Source organism: Pseudophryne corroboree, chromosome 1 (assembly GCF_028390025.1).
Source record: "Pseudophryne corroboree isolate aPseCor3 chromosome 1, aPseCor3.hap2, whole genome shotgun sequence".
NCBI classification, from domain to species: Eukaryota; Metazoa; Chordata; class Amphibia; order Anura; family Myobatrachidae; genus Pseudophryne; species Pseudophryne corroboree.
The window spans coordinates 1,084,412,890-1,084,429,013 of NC_086444.1; the positions used below are offsets into that span (position 1 = coordinate 1,084,412,890).

At 43.6% G+C, this 16,124-nt stretch overlaps 1 protein-coding gene across 1 annotated transcript in view; it reads left to right on the forward strand.

The window, feature by feature from the left end:
• The window catches only part of BST1 (bone marrow stromal cell antigen 1), a 73,118-nt gene that overhangs the window by 17,219 nt on the left and 39,775 nt on the right, over positions 1-16,124 (forward strand). Inside the window, exons 3-4 of the mRNA XM_063957000.1 lie at positions 2,053-2,188; positions 11,138-11,220. Coding sequence (XP_063813070.1) covers positions 2,053-2,188; positions 11,138-11,220 — 219 coding nt within the window. The remainder of the gene's footprint in view (positions 1-2,052; positions 2,189-11,137; positions 11,221-16,124) is intronic.

Sequence of the window (16,124 nt, forward strand, 5' to 3'; positions counted from 1 at the left end):
CTCAAAGATTAAGCCATGCACGTGTAAGTACACACGGCCGGTACAGTGAAACTGCGAATGGCTCATTAAATCATTGGTGCTCAAGCTCGTAAGATTGCCTTCTATGCGGATGATGTTCTGTTGGCTATCATGGACCCAGCCATTTTCTTCCCCCTTTTTTTCAAGACTATAGCTTACATTTTGGCTATAAAATAACTCCCCAGAAAACAGAAGTCTTAGACTTCTATCTTTCTCCTGCTATAAGGTCAACATTGATGAATGATTTCTCTTTTCAATGGCACCATTCTAAAATTAAGTACATTGGTATCTACATCACTAATCAATATCATCAGTTGTTTCAGGACAACTTTCAACACCTCTCTCTTATTAAGTCTGACCTTGATGGCTGGACTGGTTATTATATATCTTGGATTGGCCAGGTCAATGCTGTTAAAATGAACGTCCTCCCTAGAATATTTTATGTATTCCAGACCCTTCCGATCCATTTCCCTCCCCATGTCTTTAAGTTTTTGAAGCATCACATCCAACAATATTTGGTTTGAGTAGTACCCTACAGTCCGGTTGCGGATTCTTTAGAGACCATGTCAGGATGAGGGCTTAAGCATTCCTGAATCAAGTGCTATTATTGGGCAGCCCAACTTGGCTAATATGTATTATGGAACTGTCCTACCTTGGATAGGGTCTGGACCATGATTGTGAGTGGCTCGCTTGGAAATCCATTTTACTACTCCCAGTCATTCAACATTCTCTCGCTATTTTGAATCTCACTAATCACACATACTGTCTGGTTTAGCTCCCTCTCTTAGTCCTCTAATAGTATTTCATAACAACCTGAGCTTTCCCCCAGGTCTCTACCGCCCAGATGGACATAAAATTCCTTCTAGAGGTAACTCTCACATAACCTCTTCAAGATTTATATTTCTTGAACTGTCCTAGTACAAGATTGTTATCTTACCTTGGCTTAAAGACCCCTTAAACTATCTCTTCAGCCCTGCAACCAGCTCACATACAGGACAAAGCATATCAGCCATTTTGATACACAAAATCAGGCCACACCTACGTTAACAGAATATAATTGTTTTATGCATACAATATACATGAAATATAATTTCTGGAGACTACTTTTGAGTCTAACTGCTACACTTTCATTCTGCATATAATTTCTGATTAAAACACAGTTCGTTTCTGTTGGCTGAAAGGTTGAGTAAATCCTAACACTAGTATTAATTAATTCATTAAAAGATGAGACAGCATTCTGGAACGTTATTATAGCAGATCTTTTTTGATGAACACAAGTGCTGTGAGCCAATCAGAAATTTGTTTTGAATTTGAAGACACTAGGCTGGTAAAAGTTGATAACTGATTGGTTGATATGTCTTACATTTAAATTGCTGTTGGCAGAGCGGTCCCATCTACAGAGTCTGTGCTGCAGTATGCTAGTCTTACATAATAGAGCTGATTCTGAGTCTGACACACCTGTGTCTGCACCTATTGGTGCTTCCCCATCTGCGACTTTATGCAAATGTCCCTCCCTAGAGTATATTTGTGCGTACAAATGTACAAGGAATGAGACGCACACTGAAAGCATCCGTAAACAAAGAAATACCACTTGGTGCATCTTTTGAACCACTAACTGATGCAAAATTAATGCCTGCACCAGCCCTACGGTGCAGTTTCTCCATCCGAGTATTGCGGTTGAGTGTCTCCATACACAACATCTTTCCACATTGTGCCCATGATACTCCCATTATGTGCCCATAAGACAGACTATCTCTGTGCATGCAGTAAGTCTCCTCCCTGTCACTACCCAGAAACTACATTTTCAGGGCATTTTTGAGACCATGCATCTCCCACGCACGAAACTCAACTCTGTGCACGCGCTATCTGGACGCATGCGCAGTGTGACATAGATGCATGCATGGAAGTAAGAATCGCTCCACTGTGTCGAACATCAGGAGTGCGTGTGCTCAGAATCAGGCCCAATGTATTCTACATACAGGTCCATGCAGAAAAAGAAGACTTATCTTAATTTGTCTCTCATGTCTATTGCAGTCTCTTTTCTGGGAAAATAACAAGCAACTGGTTCACAGATACTCTGATAGAACAAAGCGCTACATGCCTCTTGGTGACACTTTAATGGGCTGGCTGGCTGATAATTTGTACTTCTGTGGATCCACCACTGATCCAGGTTAGATAAACACTACCTTGGGATGTGCAGTACATATATGAAAAATAACTACTCTAGAAGTAATACTTTACATTAGGGCTGCAATCTTTTTTAAACATAAAGAGGCCTACTGTATTTATCATTATGCAAATATTTAGTATCCATCAGACGTACAATGGAGGCATCACTGTCAGATATTTGCCGTCGTCCCTCCAATGTCGTCCACAAATGCAACATTTATAAGTTTCTATAGAGGCTGCAGTGCGGCTGGATTTACTTTGCCTTCTGCAGCTAGGTCCTGATAGGATGACACCATCTCCAGGTGGAGTTACCCTATAGTAGCCTTTGGGCTACTAATTTGCTAATTATTCTAGAGAGTGTGCCTCTGGCTCCTCTCCGGTTGGTTCCCGGTGACCCATGCTCTGGCCAGCGGCCACACATGCTCATTGGCTGCCGGGTATCTGAACCAGGAAGCAGTGTGATAGCTTCATGCTGTCACACCGCTTTTAGCATTTCACAAGAATGGGCTCTTACCGGAGCTCGTCTACTGGCAAGAGCATTTTAATAAATTTGTGCGAAAATATTTTCACATTGCGATTTCGTGGATATGTGGATTGTGATAATTATGCTAGGGATTTTACAAAATTATCTGAATACTAGGATGGCGCCTAGGGAAATAATATGGAAGTTTTCACCAATCCCTAGAAAACATGGAAAGTAAAAAATAATTGTCCCACTATGGGACTAACTGTGGTTACATATATAAAAGTGTGGAGTATAACACCAATGTGTGAACTCATATACATAAAGTGGATCCTTCAATTAAAAAAAAAACCTTGTATGGGTCAAGTTTCTCACTCTTTCAATTAGGGTCCAGGGCAGATTCGTCCGTCGGGAATGTGGGAGTGTTCCTGCCAGGCCACCAGTGTGTCCCTTTCTACCGGGCCAACTCACACTGCTGGTTTTAAAGGGGTGGGGCGTAGCTGCACTCACTATCTCCCTGTCTGTCAATTCGCCACAGGTAGGCAGAAAGGGCTGACAGCCAATCACAATACAGTTTTCCTGTTCTGGTTGCTAAGGAGAAGTGAGACCATTGGACACATATAGCTGATCACACTGCCGACTCTCAGAACAGCTGGCTCTGTCTAGTGGCAGAGAAAGCTGTGTAAGAGTACAGAATCCGCAGTGAGCCCTCTGATAACGCTGTCTCAGGACAGCGTTATTATCACAGGGCTCACTGCAAGATCTTTTTACAATTTTTTGGGGTCAGATCACATTTTCCATTATAAGTATGGGAAATGTGATCTGGTTACTAAAAGTTAATTCATGGGTTTGGAGCAGTTTTTCACGAAAACTGCTCCAAAATCCGTTTTATACATTCAGGTGATAATAAAATAATGTGAAAAGGGTGTGAAAACACTATTTTTCACATTATTTTAGTTAAAGAAATGTTAATAAATATGGGAAAGGGTTTTGGCATCACCTTTAAAAACATCGCCTGTTTATCATTTTATTGTTATGGGCTCCCACAAACCTTAATCAGGCCCTGGTTGGTTGTAGGTTTTTCTGATAGTTATTGTAAGTGCTCACAGCCCATAAAGCTTTTATTACACAACAAAGCTTTATTTTTTTTATTAAATTTATTTTAATATAATATATTAGGTCACCCATGAATACTTTACTATATAAAAAAAAGTTGTTGTTTTTTTATAGTAAATTATTCATGGAGTGACCTGATATGTTATTATTTATTAATTTATTTACAGTTTCTTAAATAGCGCAGCAAATTCTGTTGCGCTATACAACTGGAAACAGCAGTGATTAAACAAAATTGGGTAATAATAGTCATAGAGGTAGGAAGGCCCTGCTCGCAAGCTTACAATCTATAGGAAAATAGGCATTGATACACAAAAAAAGGTAGTATCTATTGCATAATGATCCACCAGATTACAAACATTCTTAGTGGGCTGTATGATATGACCACACAGCAATGTTGGCCACAGGTCAGGATGATGGGAAAGTGAAGAAAGAGAAAATATGTGGAGGATATATGTGGACTGTACAGTGGGGATGTTAATGGACAGGAAAGTTTATGAAGGTTACATGGGCGATTCTGGAATTTGATAAGCTTGTCTTTAGATGTGAGTTTTCAGGGAACACTCCAAGGTTCGGAGACTAGAGGAGAGTCTTATTGTGTGTGTGTGGGGGGGGGGCTTTTCACAAAATGAGTGCAGGCCAAAGAAAGTCCGCCAATCCTGGATGTGAGCGAATAATGAGTGTGGATGAGAGACGTTGATCTTGTGAAGAGGTCAAGTTGGGAAATATTTTGAGATTAGTGAAGAGATGTATGTTGGTGTAGTTTGGTTAATGGCCTTGTGTGTGAGTAAAACCAATGAACGGACTGACAGGATCTGCAGACATTGAATGTCTAGCGAGGAAGATTAGCCTCGCAACTGAATTCAGAATGGATTGTATTGGTGAGGGTCTCTTTTTGGTAAAACCAGTAATCAATAATCAATGCGGGAGATATTGAGAGCATGGATTAGAGTTTTGGCTGTGTCTTGTGTAAGGTATGGTTGTATTTTGGATATTTTTTTAGATGTATGTAACATGATTTTGAGACAGATAGAATGTGATGAGCAAAGGACAGTTCAAAGTCAAGGATGAGACCTAGGCAGCGAACTTGTGGGGTAGGATTGATTGTTGAGTTTGCAACAGTAATACAGTTATCATGTTGGTATCTACTATTGGTATGTGGAAAATATAATTAATTAATAGGAAATATTAAGTTTGAGGTGGCAAGATGACATCCAAGATGAAATGGCAGAAAGGCATTCAGTGACACAGGCCAATACAGATGGTGACAAATCAGTGAAGGTTAGGTAGATTTGAGACTGAAATCCAAAATAGCTGATTAGTTTGCCAAGAGATGTGGTTTAGATTGAGAAAAGCAGAGGACCTAAGACTGAGCCTTGCTGTACTCCAACTGATAGCGAAGAGTAGTTGGATTCAGGAAAGCGGACACTGAAAGAGCGATTAGATGGGTAGTACGGAAACTAAAAAAGGGCTGTATCCTGAAGACCTGCATGGTGCCCACTGGTAAGCTGCATGTACTGTATGAGGGTCACTGGGATGCTGTGTGTACTGTATGTTGGTAAACGGGATGCTGTGTGTGCTGTATGGCAGTCATTGGGATGCTGTGTTATGTACAGACTCTGTGAGAGAATTGGGAGGGATCTTCAGACATCACTAATGCCAACAACCACAATTTATCATTCTGGTAATTCTTTTGTTAGTGGACCATACAAGTTATTTGCCCTGGGGCTCCCAGAAACCTTAATCTGATCCTGGTAATGTATTTGTGTTTTACTGATAGTTGTCATATTGAGGCAAGATGTCCTATATATCTTGCTTCAATACGCCATGTAGCGAGAGATGCCTGGAGTGAGTGAGCTGACAGGTCCCTTACAACTATGTTAGCATTGGGTGTCTTTTTTGCTGAAAATGCATCTTATTGGTGGCATGCCTATATTGCCTGTGCATCTGCGGCTGTAACTGCATACGAAATGGTAAGTTACAGTGTTTTCTAGGAAAACACAGTAACGTATTATTTCATATGCAGATACAGACGCACACAGAATATAGACATGCCGCATATCATTTTAATCAGCATATGCTGCTTGTGCATCCATCGTTTTGCGAATAAGACGCATTTTAATGTAAAAAGTTGCACGTAAAGACGCTCGGCACTACCGAGTCATGCCATGGCATGGCGTGACTAGAAAGGCTGTTTTACGTACACAGAGGCTAGATGTAAGTGGACATATCTGTACTTAATGATTTCACATACAGTATTGATTTATAAACCTAATTTTGTAGCCCCGCACCACAACGTACTCAAACCTGAAGGCTGGGGTTGATATTATTTCACAGTTAAAAATTAATCTCACCTCTTCTCAAACACTGTCCTTGCATCTGAGTCAGAGCCTTTCTATGGGGCTGTAGATTTCATCTAGGTCTACCAATGTTTAATGTGGTAATTGCGTTCCCAATTTACAGCAAATGATTGGTAATGAATCACACCGCACAGAAAGGTAAAAGCCACTTGACACATTAACACCCCTTTCAGACAGAGAAAAGAACCCGGTAATTTCCTGGCTCGGGAAGGGTTGACCCTGGATTTTTTTCTGTCTGAAAGGGTCAACATGGGACTGAATTCCCGGGACTTAAACCCAGGTTTCTACTTGGGTTTTCCCCGGATCGTACACGGGTTGCCGGCTGTCTGAAAGGGTCCGACCCGATATTTTAGAAATAGGTCGCGGTTTACAGCGCTAATTGAATGAGCTGGCGGGGCACTGGCGATTGGCTGAGCAGCAGGGTCTCTCTGATTGGCTGAGCGGGCATGGCACTGGCGTATGAGGTCACAATTGTGCTGCAGGGGAGATGGATGAGAGAGACAGCATGGCGCACTGGAAGGAGGAAGAGTTCAGGGAGCTGCTTTCTGTTAGAGGGGAGGAGGAGATCCGGAAGCAGATAACTGGAACAGTGAAGGATGTCACAGTGTACACCAATATTGCCAATATACTTACCTCAAGGGGCATTGAGCGCACACAACAGCAGGTAGTGAATAAATTGAAAGCTTTTAGAAAATACTACAACAAAGTTCACGACCACAACAGGAGGAAAAATGGTGCTGCTAGAATGGAGTGGGCTTACTATGATCAGTGCAATGAAGTTTTTGGCAATTCTGCACTGGTTAATCCCATTGCCATTTCATCGTCCAATTGTGCGTCCTCACGAACCGCTACCCCGGAGAACAGCCAATCCATTCCACCGACACCACCAATGTTCTGTGATGACATCACTGAGATCAGCGGCACCGATCCTATGGCTGCTGTGGGGGACCCAGTCACCAATACTATTGCGGTCTATGCCAATGGAAGCAGCACAGGGACTCCGGCTGGAACCCCGACTTCTGTGCAGAGTGAGACCCCAAAGTTGCGTAGGAACAGTAAGTTGTTTTTGTTTTATTTTGCACACACTTTACATTTTAGTTTTATTTAAAATCCAGTATATAGTATGGGCCATATTCCACAATGATGTTGTTTATGAGTAATAATAATGACTGCTAACAACATCATAGGCCACACCTGCACGCTAATAGCACGATTTATCCTTTAGAAAGGATACATCATGCATAGCATGCAGTGTTTGTACAATTGCGCACTTCCATAACTCACACATGATATCTTTGTCTTCACCAATACTCAAAATGTATATGTTGCAGTGTGAAGCTAGTGCGCAGGAGGAAGAAGGCCTCCAGCACATATATGCTGACATCACTGCTATTTGATTTTTTTAAATTGTTGTTTTTCCTCCATTTCTAGTCTTTGACGTACCTGAACGGAAGAAAAAACTTCAAAGATGGAGCAAGCTATGCGCATAATGACAAGAATCCTGGTCAATCAGCTGCGAGAATCCGATGCTGAAATGGAGGCACAGGAGGATGCTCGACTCCGACGCTTTTTTGACAACAAGAAAGAGTTACAAAATTAATTTCTCACGCAACTTGTGGGTATGCATGAACGCATTTCTATGGAAAACAGAGAGGCACAGATGTCCTTTCTTAATGGTCTGGTGTCTAGATTACACAATCCACACCCTCCATACCCTTATCCTCCTCACTATTCTGAGGGCCATTTTTCCAACTACCAGCATCATAGCAGAGGCATGCAGTTTATGGAAATAAAAACCCCTCAAATCCACCTAATGCTACTCCACAAGGAACTGTGTATAATAGTCCAGACGGCACAGGAAATACCACTCACTATGGCACAGTGCATAATTATATAGACGGCACAGGGAATAATTTTTCACACAGCCCTGCACGTAGCAGTCCACATGCCAATAAGCAGACCAGTCCTGATGGTAAAGTGCATAGCAGTCCACATGCCACTGTGTATAATAGTCCAGATGGCACAGGGAATAATACTCCACATGACACTTTGTATACTTATCCAGATGGCACAGGGAATAATACTCCGCATGGCACTTTGTATACTTATCCAGATGGCACAGGGAATAATACTCCGCATGGCACTTTGTATACTTATCCAGATGGCACTACTCACAACCGTCCACTGGGCAGCACTTCTTACAGTGTATTCGGTACTTTACAGGCCTGTCAAGTGTCTGGCCCATGCCAGCCATTACCTCAGCCACTTCTGCAGATGGGGGTGTACGTTAGGCTAAATGTACAAGCCTTATGCCCTCTATTTATGTGCCTACAGTGGCAAATAATCTTTATTCTTCGTCTTTTGTCTTTTTGAAATGTTCATGTGTATTCAGCACTTTACAGGCCTGTCATACCTGCCATACCTGCCTGTTACCTAAACACATTATGCCTTCTATTTATGTGAATAATGTCTACACACATTATGGCCTATTTATGTTCAAAAATGTAAGAAGCATTTTAAACTGTAAAGATGTTATATTTAAAATGTTACATGTGAGGTAACATGTACATAACTTTTTCAGAAACAATAAAACCAAAACTTTTTGACAAAAACAATAAAAACAAAACTTTTTTTGCAACATATTCCTTGTCCCTCTACTGTGTCATAGTAGTTAAGTTAGCAGTGAGGATGTTGCAGACTTCCTCAGCACTGCCACTACTTATCTCCCCCTCGTAGGATGCTTCTGCTGCTTCTACTGGAGTATTGCACAGTTCAGAGTCCTTAACAATCCACTCCGGTAAAAAGTGTTCCTTCTGTATCTTGCAAAAGTTGTGGAGGATACTGCAAGCAGCAAACACATCCGGCACCAGGGTGATGGCAATGTCATTGCGCTTTAGTAGACACCGCCAGCACCCCTTCAGTCTCCCAAAGGCATTCTCCACCACCATCCTGGCTGAGCTGAGAGTGTGGGTGAAATGCACTTGTTCCGGAAAGAGTGGGAGATGCTGTGTGAAGCCCTTGATAAACCAACGCCTCAAAGGGTATGCCACATCTCTAATAAGGTGCACCAGGATCTCCACCCCATCAACAAACTTTGATTTCTGTAATAGGGAAAAATATATATATAATATATAGTATAGGTGGCATACATAATGTTCAGGAAAGTACAGGGACTAATTAGGAATACCAACAACCTAATCCTGACATGGGTGAGATAAGTATCCAAAACCCTCCCACCCCTCCCCTAACACCCAACCCTTCTTTTCCACAGCCTAACCCTACCCTCCATCCATCCATACCCACCTTCGGGGTCACAGCTGTGAGGATCCTCACTGCAAACCTTTCCCATATTCCATGGTGAAACAAAATGGTGTCAAACTTGCATACCTTCAGCTGTTGTGGAACTACACGTGCCAGCATGCCCTGCCACAGTTGCAGCACCCCCAAATAGAAAATTTGTGGCAGGGGCATGCTAGGAGGTTTAGTTCCACAGCAGCTATAGTTTAACACACCTGCTACACATCGCAAGAGGCCGGCCCTATACCATAATTGCAATCTATTGTATTATTATTCTGCTGTGAAAAATATATGAGCACGACCCGGCCAGCCAATGAAGATAACTGTGAAACTGAACAGTATACGTATTAGCTGTGTTTAACAATACCCATCATGGGCCCAGCATATGACTCACACTAAAACACAGCATACTATTTACCAATACTTTTGGTCTACTGCAGCCTGCAGGATGATGGAGTGCCAGCCTTTTCAGTTATAGTAATCGGCTGGGTTGTCTCTGGGGGCAATAATGGGTATGTGGGTCCCATCTATGGCTCCAGCACACTGGAGATATTTACGTTGCAGGAAACCTTTTATAGTATCATCCAGCCGGGCACCCTGCAGTAAGGGGATGAAGCGTCGATATGCCAACACCGAACAAGCAGGAGATGATGCGGTATTCCCCTGGGGTTGCATACCACCACCACAATACAAACGCCAGGCTCCTGCATGGCTCGATGGTCTTGCGGTAGTTGGTGCTTCCCCTGGTGAGTGCTGGAGTGAGAAGTTCCAGCAGGTAGTAAAACATACCCCGCGACATCCGAAAGTGTGCCATCCATTGCTCTGGCTGATAAGTGTGGCATCCACTGCTCTGGCTGATAAGCTTCCACGGTCGCCCAGAAAGCTTGTCCATGCCTGCGGTCTCTGGTCCACAATGATTGATTAGTCGTGCTGGTAAATCTCAGGGTAGATGTAATGCTGCCCAAAATCAGGGCTCTCCTCCTGCGCAAATACCGGCGTTGAGTAATAGCCCTCTCCGCCAGAAATTGCTCCCTTCTCCTCTTGGCATAAGACTGTGCACACTGCAAGCAGCTGCATCAGGCTCTCATTTGCTGTGTAAAACTGCAATAACTCAGGAACTCCAGGCTACTCAGCAGTAACTCATCGGCCATGGTTAATGCAATGCTGTGAGCAGTCACCACCCACTTTTCATGACCTCATCTCTGTGTGCCATAAAAACAGTCCATTTCTTATGACACACAAGTCTATTGCAGGGCTGACACAGGTTCTGTCTGAAAGGGGTCAAATAATCTGGGTTAAATGTGCTTTGTGAAAGAGGGTTAGGAACTGTAACCCGGGTTTTTCCCGGCTTCACAAAACCGGAAAAAAAACGGGAATTTGAGATTTTTCTGTCTGAAAGTGGTATTATTAAATTACATATTAACTGGAAGGCCAGTACATTTGTTGAAATTAATAAAGATTTTGAACAAACTGTAAAGAACAGTGCTATAAAATCCCTACAAAAAGGAAATCAAAATATGTCAGAATTAGTACAAAGGATTGTTTTATTAGTACCTAGCACTCACTAAGTTGTGTTGTATGCATTGTTCCCTAGAGCACCTGCTGTTGGTTATAGACATGTCCCTCCTTGTATTTTGAGTGCACTTATAGTTGTCCATTTTGGTAAATCAATGATCAATATTGGCCTCTAATTTGTGATTCATTTCCATGAGTTTAGGTATTGACTACGACTCATGTCCTGTTATGGCTGAGTGTGAACACAATGCCGAGGAGTCCTTCTGGAGAATGGCTTCTGTTACTGTAAGTTCTTCTACAGGAAATAATAAATGAAAACCATTGCTTAACAATTTAAAATCTGAAAGTATTAAATGCTGAATATTAAAGGGCCACCGTTTCAGTGATTAATCAGGAATAAGCATATGGGGGGATGCATGGACGGGTGGGTGCAGGGAGTCCCATTGCTATGGGGCCCAGAGACATAGGGAACCCCCTCTGGGGCCTGACTCAACTGTACCCAGGTCATAAAGTTGTCTACTAGGTTCCTAGAATTGCCCACCAAGCACTGTGTGATGTAATGTGAACTGGGGACACTGTGTGGCATGTGTACTGGCAGTACAATGTGGCATATTGTTAACTTGGGGCACTATAATATGGCATAATATGAACTGGGTGCACTGTATGGCATAATGTAAACTATTTCACAACTATGGGGCATAAAATGAACTATGGTACTACTATGAGGCATTATATGAACAACTGCTATGGTGAGTAGTGTCTCTCAAAGGGAGTAGGGGCACCTTCAAAATGTTGTTATGGGGCCCACAAAGTTGTGTCTATGCCCCTGGGGGGATAGCCCATGTGCACTTCAAAGCTCTTTGTGATCAGACAAGTTTTCATAGTTTTGCAAGACACTGATTTCTCCAAAACGATGATTTTTGACTTCCAATAAACTTAAAATATATTCAGTGATAGATATTCAATTTTATGCTAAATCACTTTTAACGGCAAGGTCTTGTGGTGGTTGTAGCATCAGAGAGTTATGTGCACGCATTAGAAGCAACTGGCGCTAAAATTAACTGGGACTGGGGTACTTCTTTTCCGTTTAAATGGGCAGCTGCTGATAGTTTCACTTATCTCAGTATCAAAATTCCCAGCCATCCTTCCAGGCTACGGTGGTCATTCCGAGTTGTTCGCTCGTTGCCGTTTTTCGCAACGCAGCGATTAGGTGGAAAATGCGCATGTGCGCATTCGCTAAGTTATTTAACACAAAACCTAGTAGATTTGCTGGTGTTCGTGCGTCGCTTTTCAGTCGCACTGCTGATCGTGAGTGATTGACAGGAAAGGGGCATTTCTGGGTGGTAACTGAGCGTTTTCCGGGAGTGTGCTAAAAAACGCAGGCATGCCAGGTAAAAACGCAGGAGTGTCTGGAGAAACGGGGGAGTGGCTGGCCAAACACAGGGCGTGTTTGTGACGTCAAAGCAGGAACTAAACGGACTGAGGTGATCACAATCTAGGAGTAGGTCTGGAGCTACTCAGAAACTGCAGCAAATTATTTAGTAGCAGTTCTGCTAATCTTTCGTTCGCTATTCTGCTAAGCTAAGATACACTCCCAGAGGGCGGCGGCCTAGAGTGTGCAATGCTGCTAAAAGCAGCTAGCGAGCGAGCAACTCGGAATGAGGGCCTATATGCCTTAAATGACAACCCTCTCTTTGCCAAAACATTTTCTGATTTTAGCAGATGGGCTCACCACCCTCTCTCCTATACTGGCCGCCAGGGGTGTATCTACCTATTGGCCAGGATGGCACTCGCCAGGGGCGCCAGGCAAGGAGGGGGCGCCGCCTGGCTGTGCCACCCGCAGCCAAAGGATAGAAAAGCAGTACTGTCAGACTGTACCTGGTGAGAGTCTGTTACTGCTGGAGTGGCGCTGGTGTCCAGCAGCACCGCACTTGTAATCAGACTCAAAATAAACTACAGCTCCCAGTAGCCCTTGTTGCTGGGAGCTCCCGGCAGCAAGGGCTGCTGGGAACTGTAGTTTATTGTGAGTCTGATTACAAGTGCGGTGCTGCCGGACACTAGTCTGATCACTAGTGCAGTGTGGTGCTGACGGACACTAGTCTGATCACTGGTGCAGTGCGGTGCTGCTGGACACTAGTCTGATCACTAGTGCAGTGCAGTATGCGGTGCTGATGGACACTAGTCTGATCACTAGTGCAGTGCGGTATGCGGTGCTGATGGACATTAGTCTGATCACTAGTGCAGTGTGGTGCTGCCGGACACTAGTCTGATCACTAGTGCAGTGCGGTGCTGACGGACACTAGTCTGATCACTAGTGCAGTGCGGTGCTGCCAGACACTAGTCTGATCACTAGTGCAGTGTGGTGCTGCCAGACACTAGTCTGATCACTAGTGCAGTGCAGTGCTGACGGACACTAGTCTTATCACTGGTGCAGTGTGGTGCTGCCAGACACTAGTCTGATCACTAGTGCAGTGCGGTGCTGCCAGACACTAGTCTGATCACTAGTGCAGTGCGGTATGCGGTGCTGACGGACACTAGTCTGATCACTAGTGCAGTACGGTGCTGCCGGACACTAGTCTGATCACTAGTGCAGTGCGGTATGCGGTGCTGATGGACACTAGTCTGATCACTAGTGCAGTGCGGTGCTGCCGGACACTAGTCTGATCACTAGTGCAGTGCAGTGCTGACGGACACTAGTCTGATCACTGGTGCAGTGCGGTGCTGCCGGACACTAGTCTGATCACTAGTGCAGTGCGGTGCTGCCGGACACTAGTCTGATCACTAGTGCAGTGCGGTATGCGGTGCTGACGGACACTAGTCTGATCACTAGTGCAGTGTGGTACTGCCAGACACTAGTCTGATCACTAGTGCAGTGCGATGCTGACGGACACTAGTCTGATCACTAGTGCAGCGCGGTATGCGGTGCTGACGGACACTAGTCTGATCACTAGTGCAGTGCGGTGCTGACGGACACTAGTCTGATCACTAGTGCAGTGCGGTATGCGGTGCTGCCGGACACTAGTCTGATCACTAGTGCAGTGCGGTGCTGCCGGACACTAGTCTGATGACTAGTGCAGTGCGGTGCTGACGGACACCTGTGCCGCGCCGGCAGTAACAGACTCTCACCAGGTACACAGCAATTGTTATATAGCACGGTGCTTATAGATCTATTTGCTGTTGAAGATAATAAAAAAGTGGCAGTGTTTGGGAGAAGGGACTGTAGTACCTGGAAAACTACACGATTTTCATGCATGTTAGATGTAAGTAAGTAGTAAGTAAGCGAAAACTTTAACTTGTTGAGTGTAATAAAGAAACTACAAATCTTACCTATTTCAAGGCCAGGTTCAAGGAAATGTATATCAGTTAATTGTAGAGATGAGCGGGTTCGGTTCCTCGGAATCCGAACCCCCCCGAACTTCAGCCTTTTTACACGGGTCCGAGGCAGACTCGGATCTTCCCGCCTTGCTCGGTTAACCCGAGCGCTCCCGAACGTCATCATCCCGCTGTCGGATTCTCGCGAGGCTCGGATTCTATCGCGAGACTCGGGTTCTATATAAGGAGCCGCGCGTCGCCGCCATTTTCACATGTGCATTGAGATTGATAGGGAGAGGACGTGGCTGGCGTCCTCTCCGTTAGAATAGATAGAGACACTTGAGTTGATTTACTACTAACTTAGTAATTTTGGGGAGCATTAGGAGTACTCAGAGTGCAGAGTTTTGCTGATAGTTACTGGTGACCACCACCAGTTTTATTTATTATTTAATATAATCCGTTCTCTGCCTGAAAAAAAACGATACACAGTCACATACCATATCTGTGCTCAGCCTCAGTGTGCTGCATGATAATATCATCTATGTATATCTGACTGTGCTGAGTGCTCACTGCTCACACAGCTGAATTGTGGGGGAGACTGGGGTGCAGTTATAGCAGGAGTACAGTGCACACTTTTGCTGCCAGTGTGACTGACCAGTGACCACCAGTATATTGTCTGCCTGAAAAAGTTAAACACTGCTGTGGTGTTTTTTTTTTTTATTCTATAAACGCATTCTGTTGACAGTGTCCAGCAGGTCCGTCATTCATTATATTATATAAATATTTACCTGCAGTAGTGTTATATTTTTTTTGTTCATCTCTATCAACTTTATCATCTCTATATTAGCAGACGCAGTACGGTAGTCCACGGCTGTGGCTACCTCTGTGTCGTCAGTGCTCGTCCATAATTGTATACCTACCTGTGGTGGGGTTTTTTTTTCTATCTTCTTCATACTAGTAGTTTAGGAGTCTCCTAACAGTGTCCAGCAGGTCCGTCATTATATTATATATACCTGCAGTAGTGATATATATATATTTTAAGTATCATTATCATCTCTATACTAGCAGACGCAGTACGGTAGTCTACGGCTGTAGCTACCTCTGTGTCGTCAGTGCTCGTCCATAATTGTATACCTACCTGTGGTGGGGTTTTTTTTTCTATCTTCTTCTTACTAGTAGTTTAGGAGTCTGCTGACAGTGTCCAGCAGGTCCGTCATTATATTATATATACCTGCAGTAGTGATATATATATTTTTTATATCATTATCATCTCTATACTAGCAGACGCAGTACGGTAGTCCACGGCTGTAGCTACCTCTGTGTCGTCAGTGCTCGTCCATAATTGTATACCTACCTGTGGTGGGGTTTTTTTTTCTATCTTCTTCATACTAGTAGTAGGAGTCTGCTGACAGTGTCCAGCAGGTCCGTCATTATATTATATATACCTGCAGTAGTGATATATATATATTTTTTATATCATTATCATCTCTATACTAGCAGACGCAGTACGGTAGTCCACGGCTGTAGCTACCTCTGTGTCGTCAGTGCTCGTCCATAATTGTATACCTACCTGTGGTGGGTTTTTTTTTCTATCTTCTTCATACTAGTAGTTTAGGAGTCTGCTGACAGTGTCCAGCAGGTCCGTCATTATATTATATATACCTGCAGTAGTGATATATATATATTTTTTATATCATTATCATCTCTATACTAGCAGACGCAGTACGGTAGTCCACGGCTGTAGCTACCTCTGTGTCGTCAGTGCTCGTCCATAATTGTATACCTACCTGTGGTGGGTTTTTTTTTCTATCTTCTTCATACTAGTAGTAGGAGTCTGCTGACAGTGTCCAGCAGGTCCGTCATTATATTATATATAC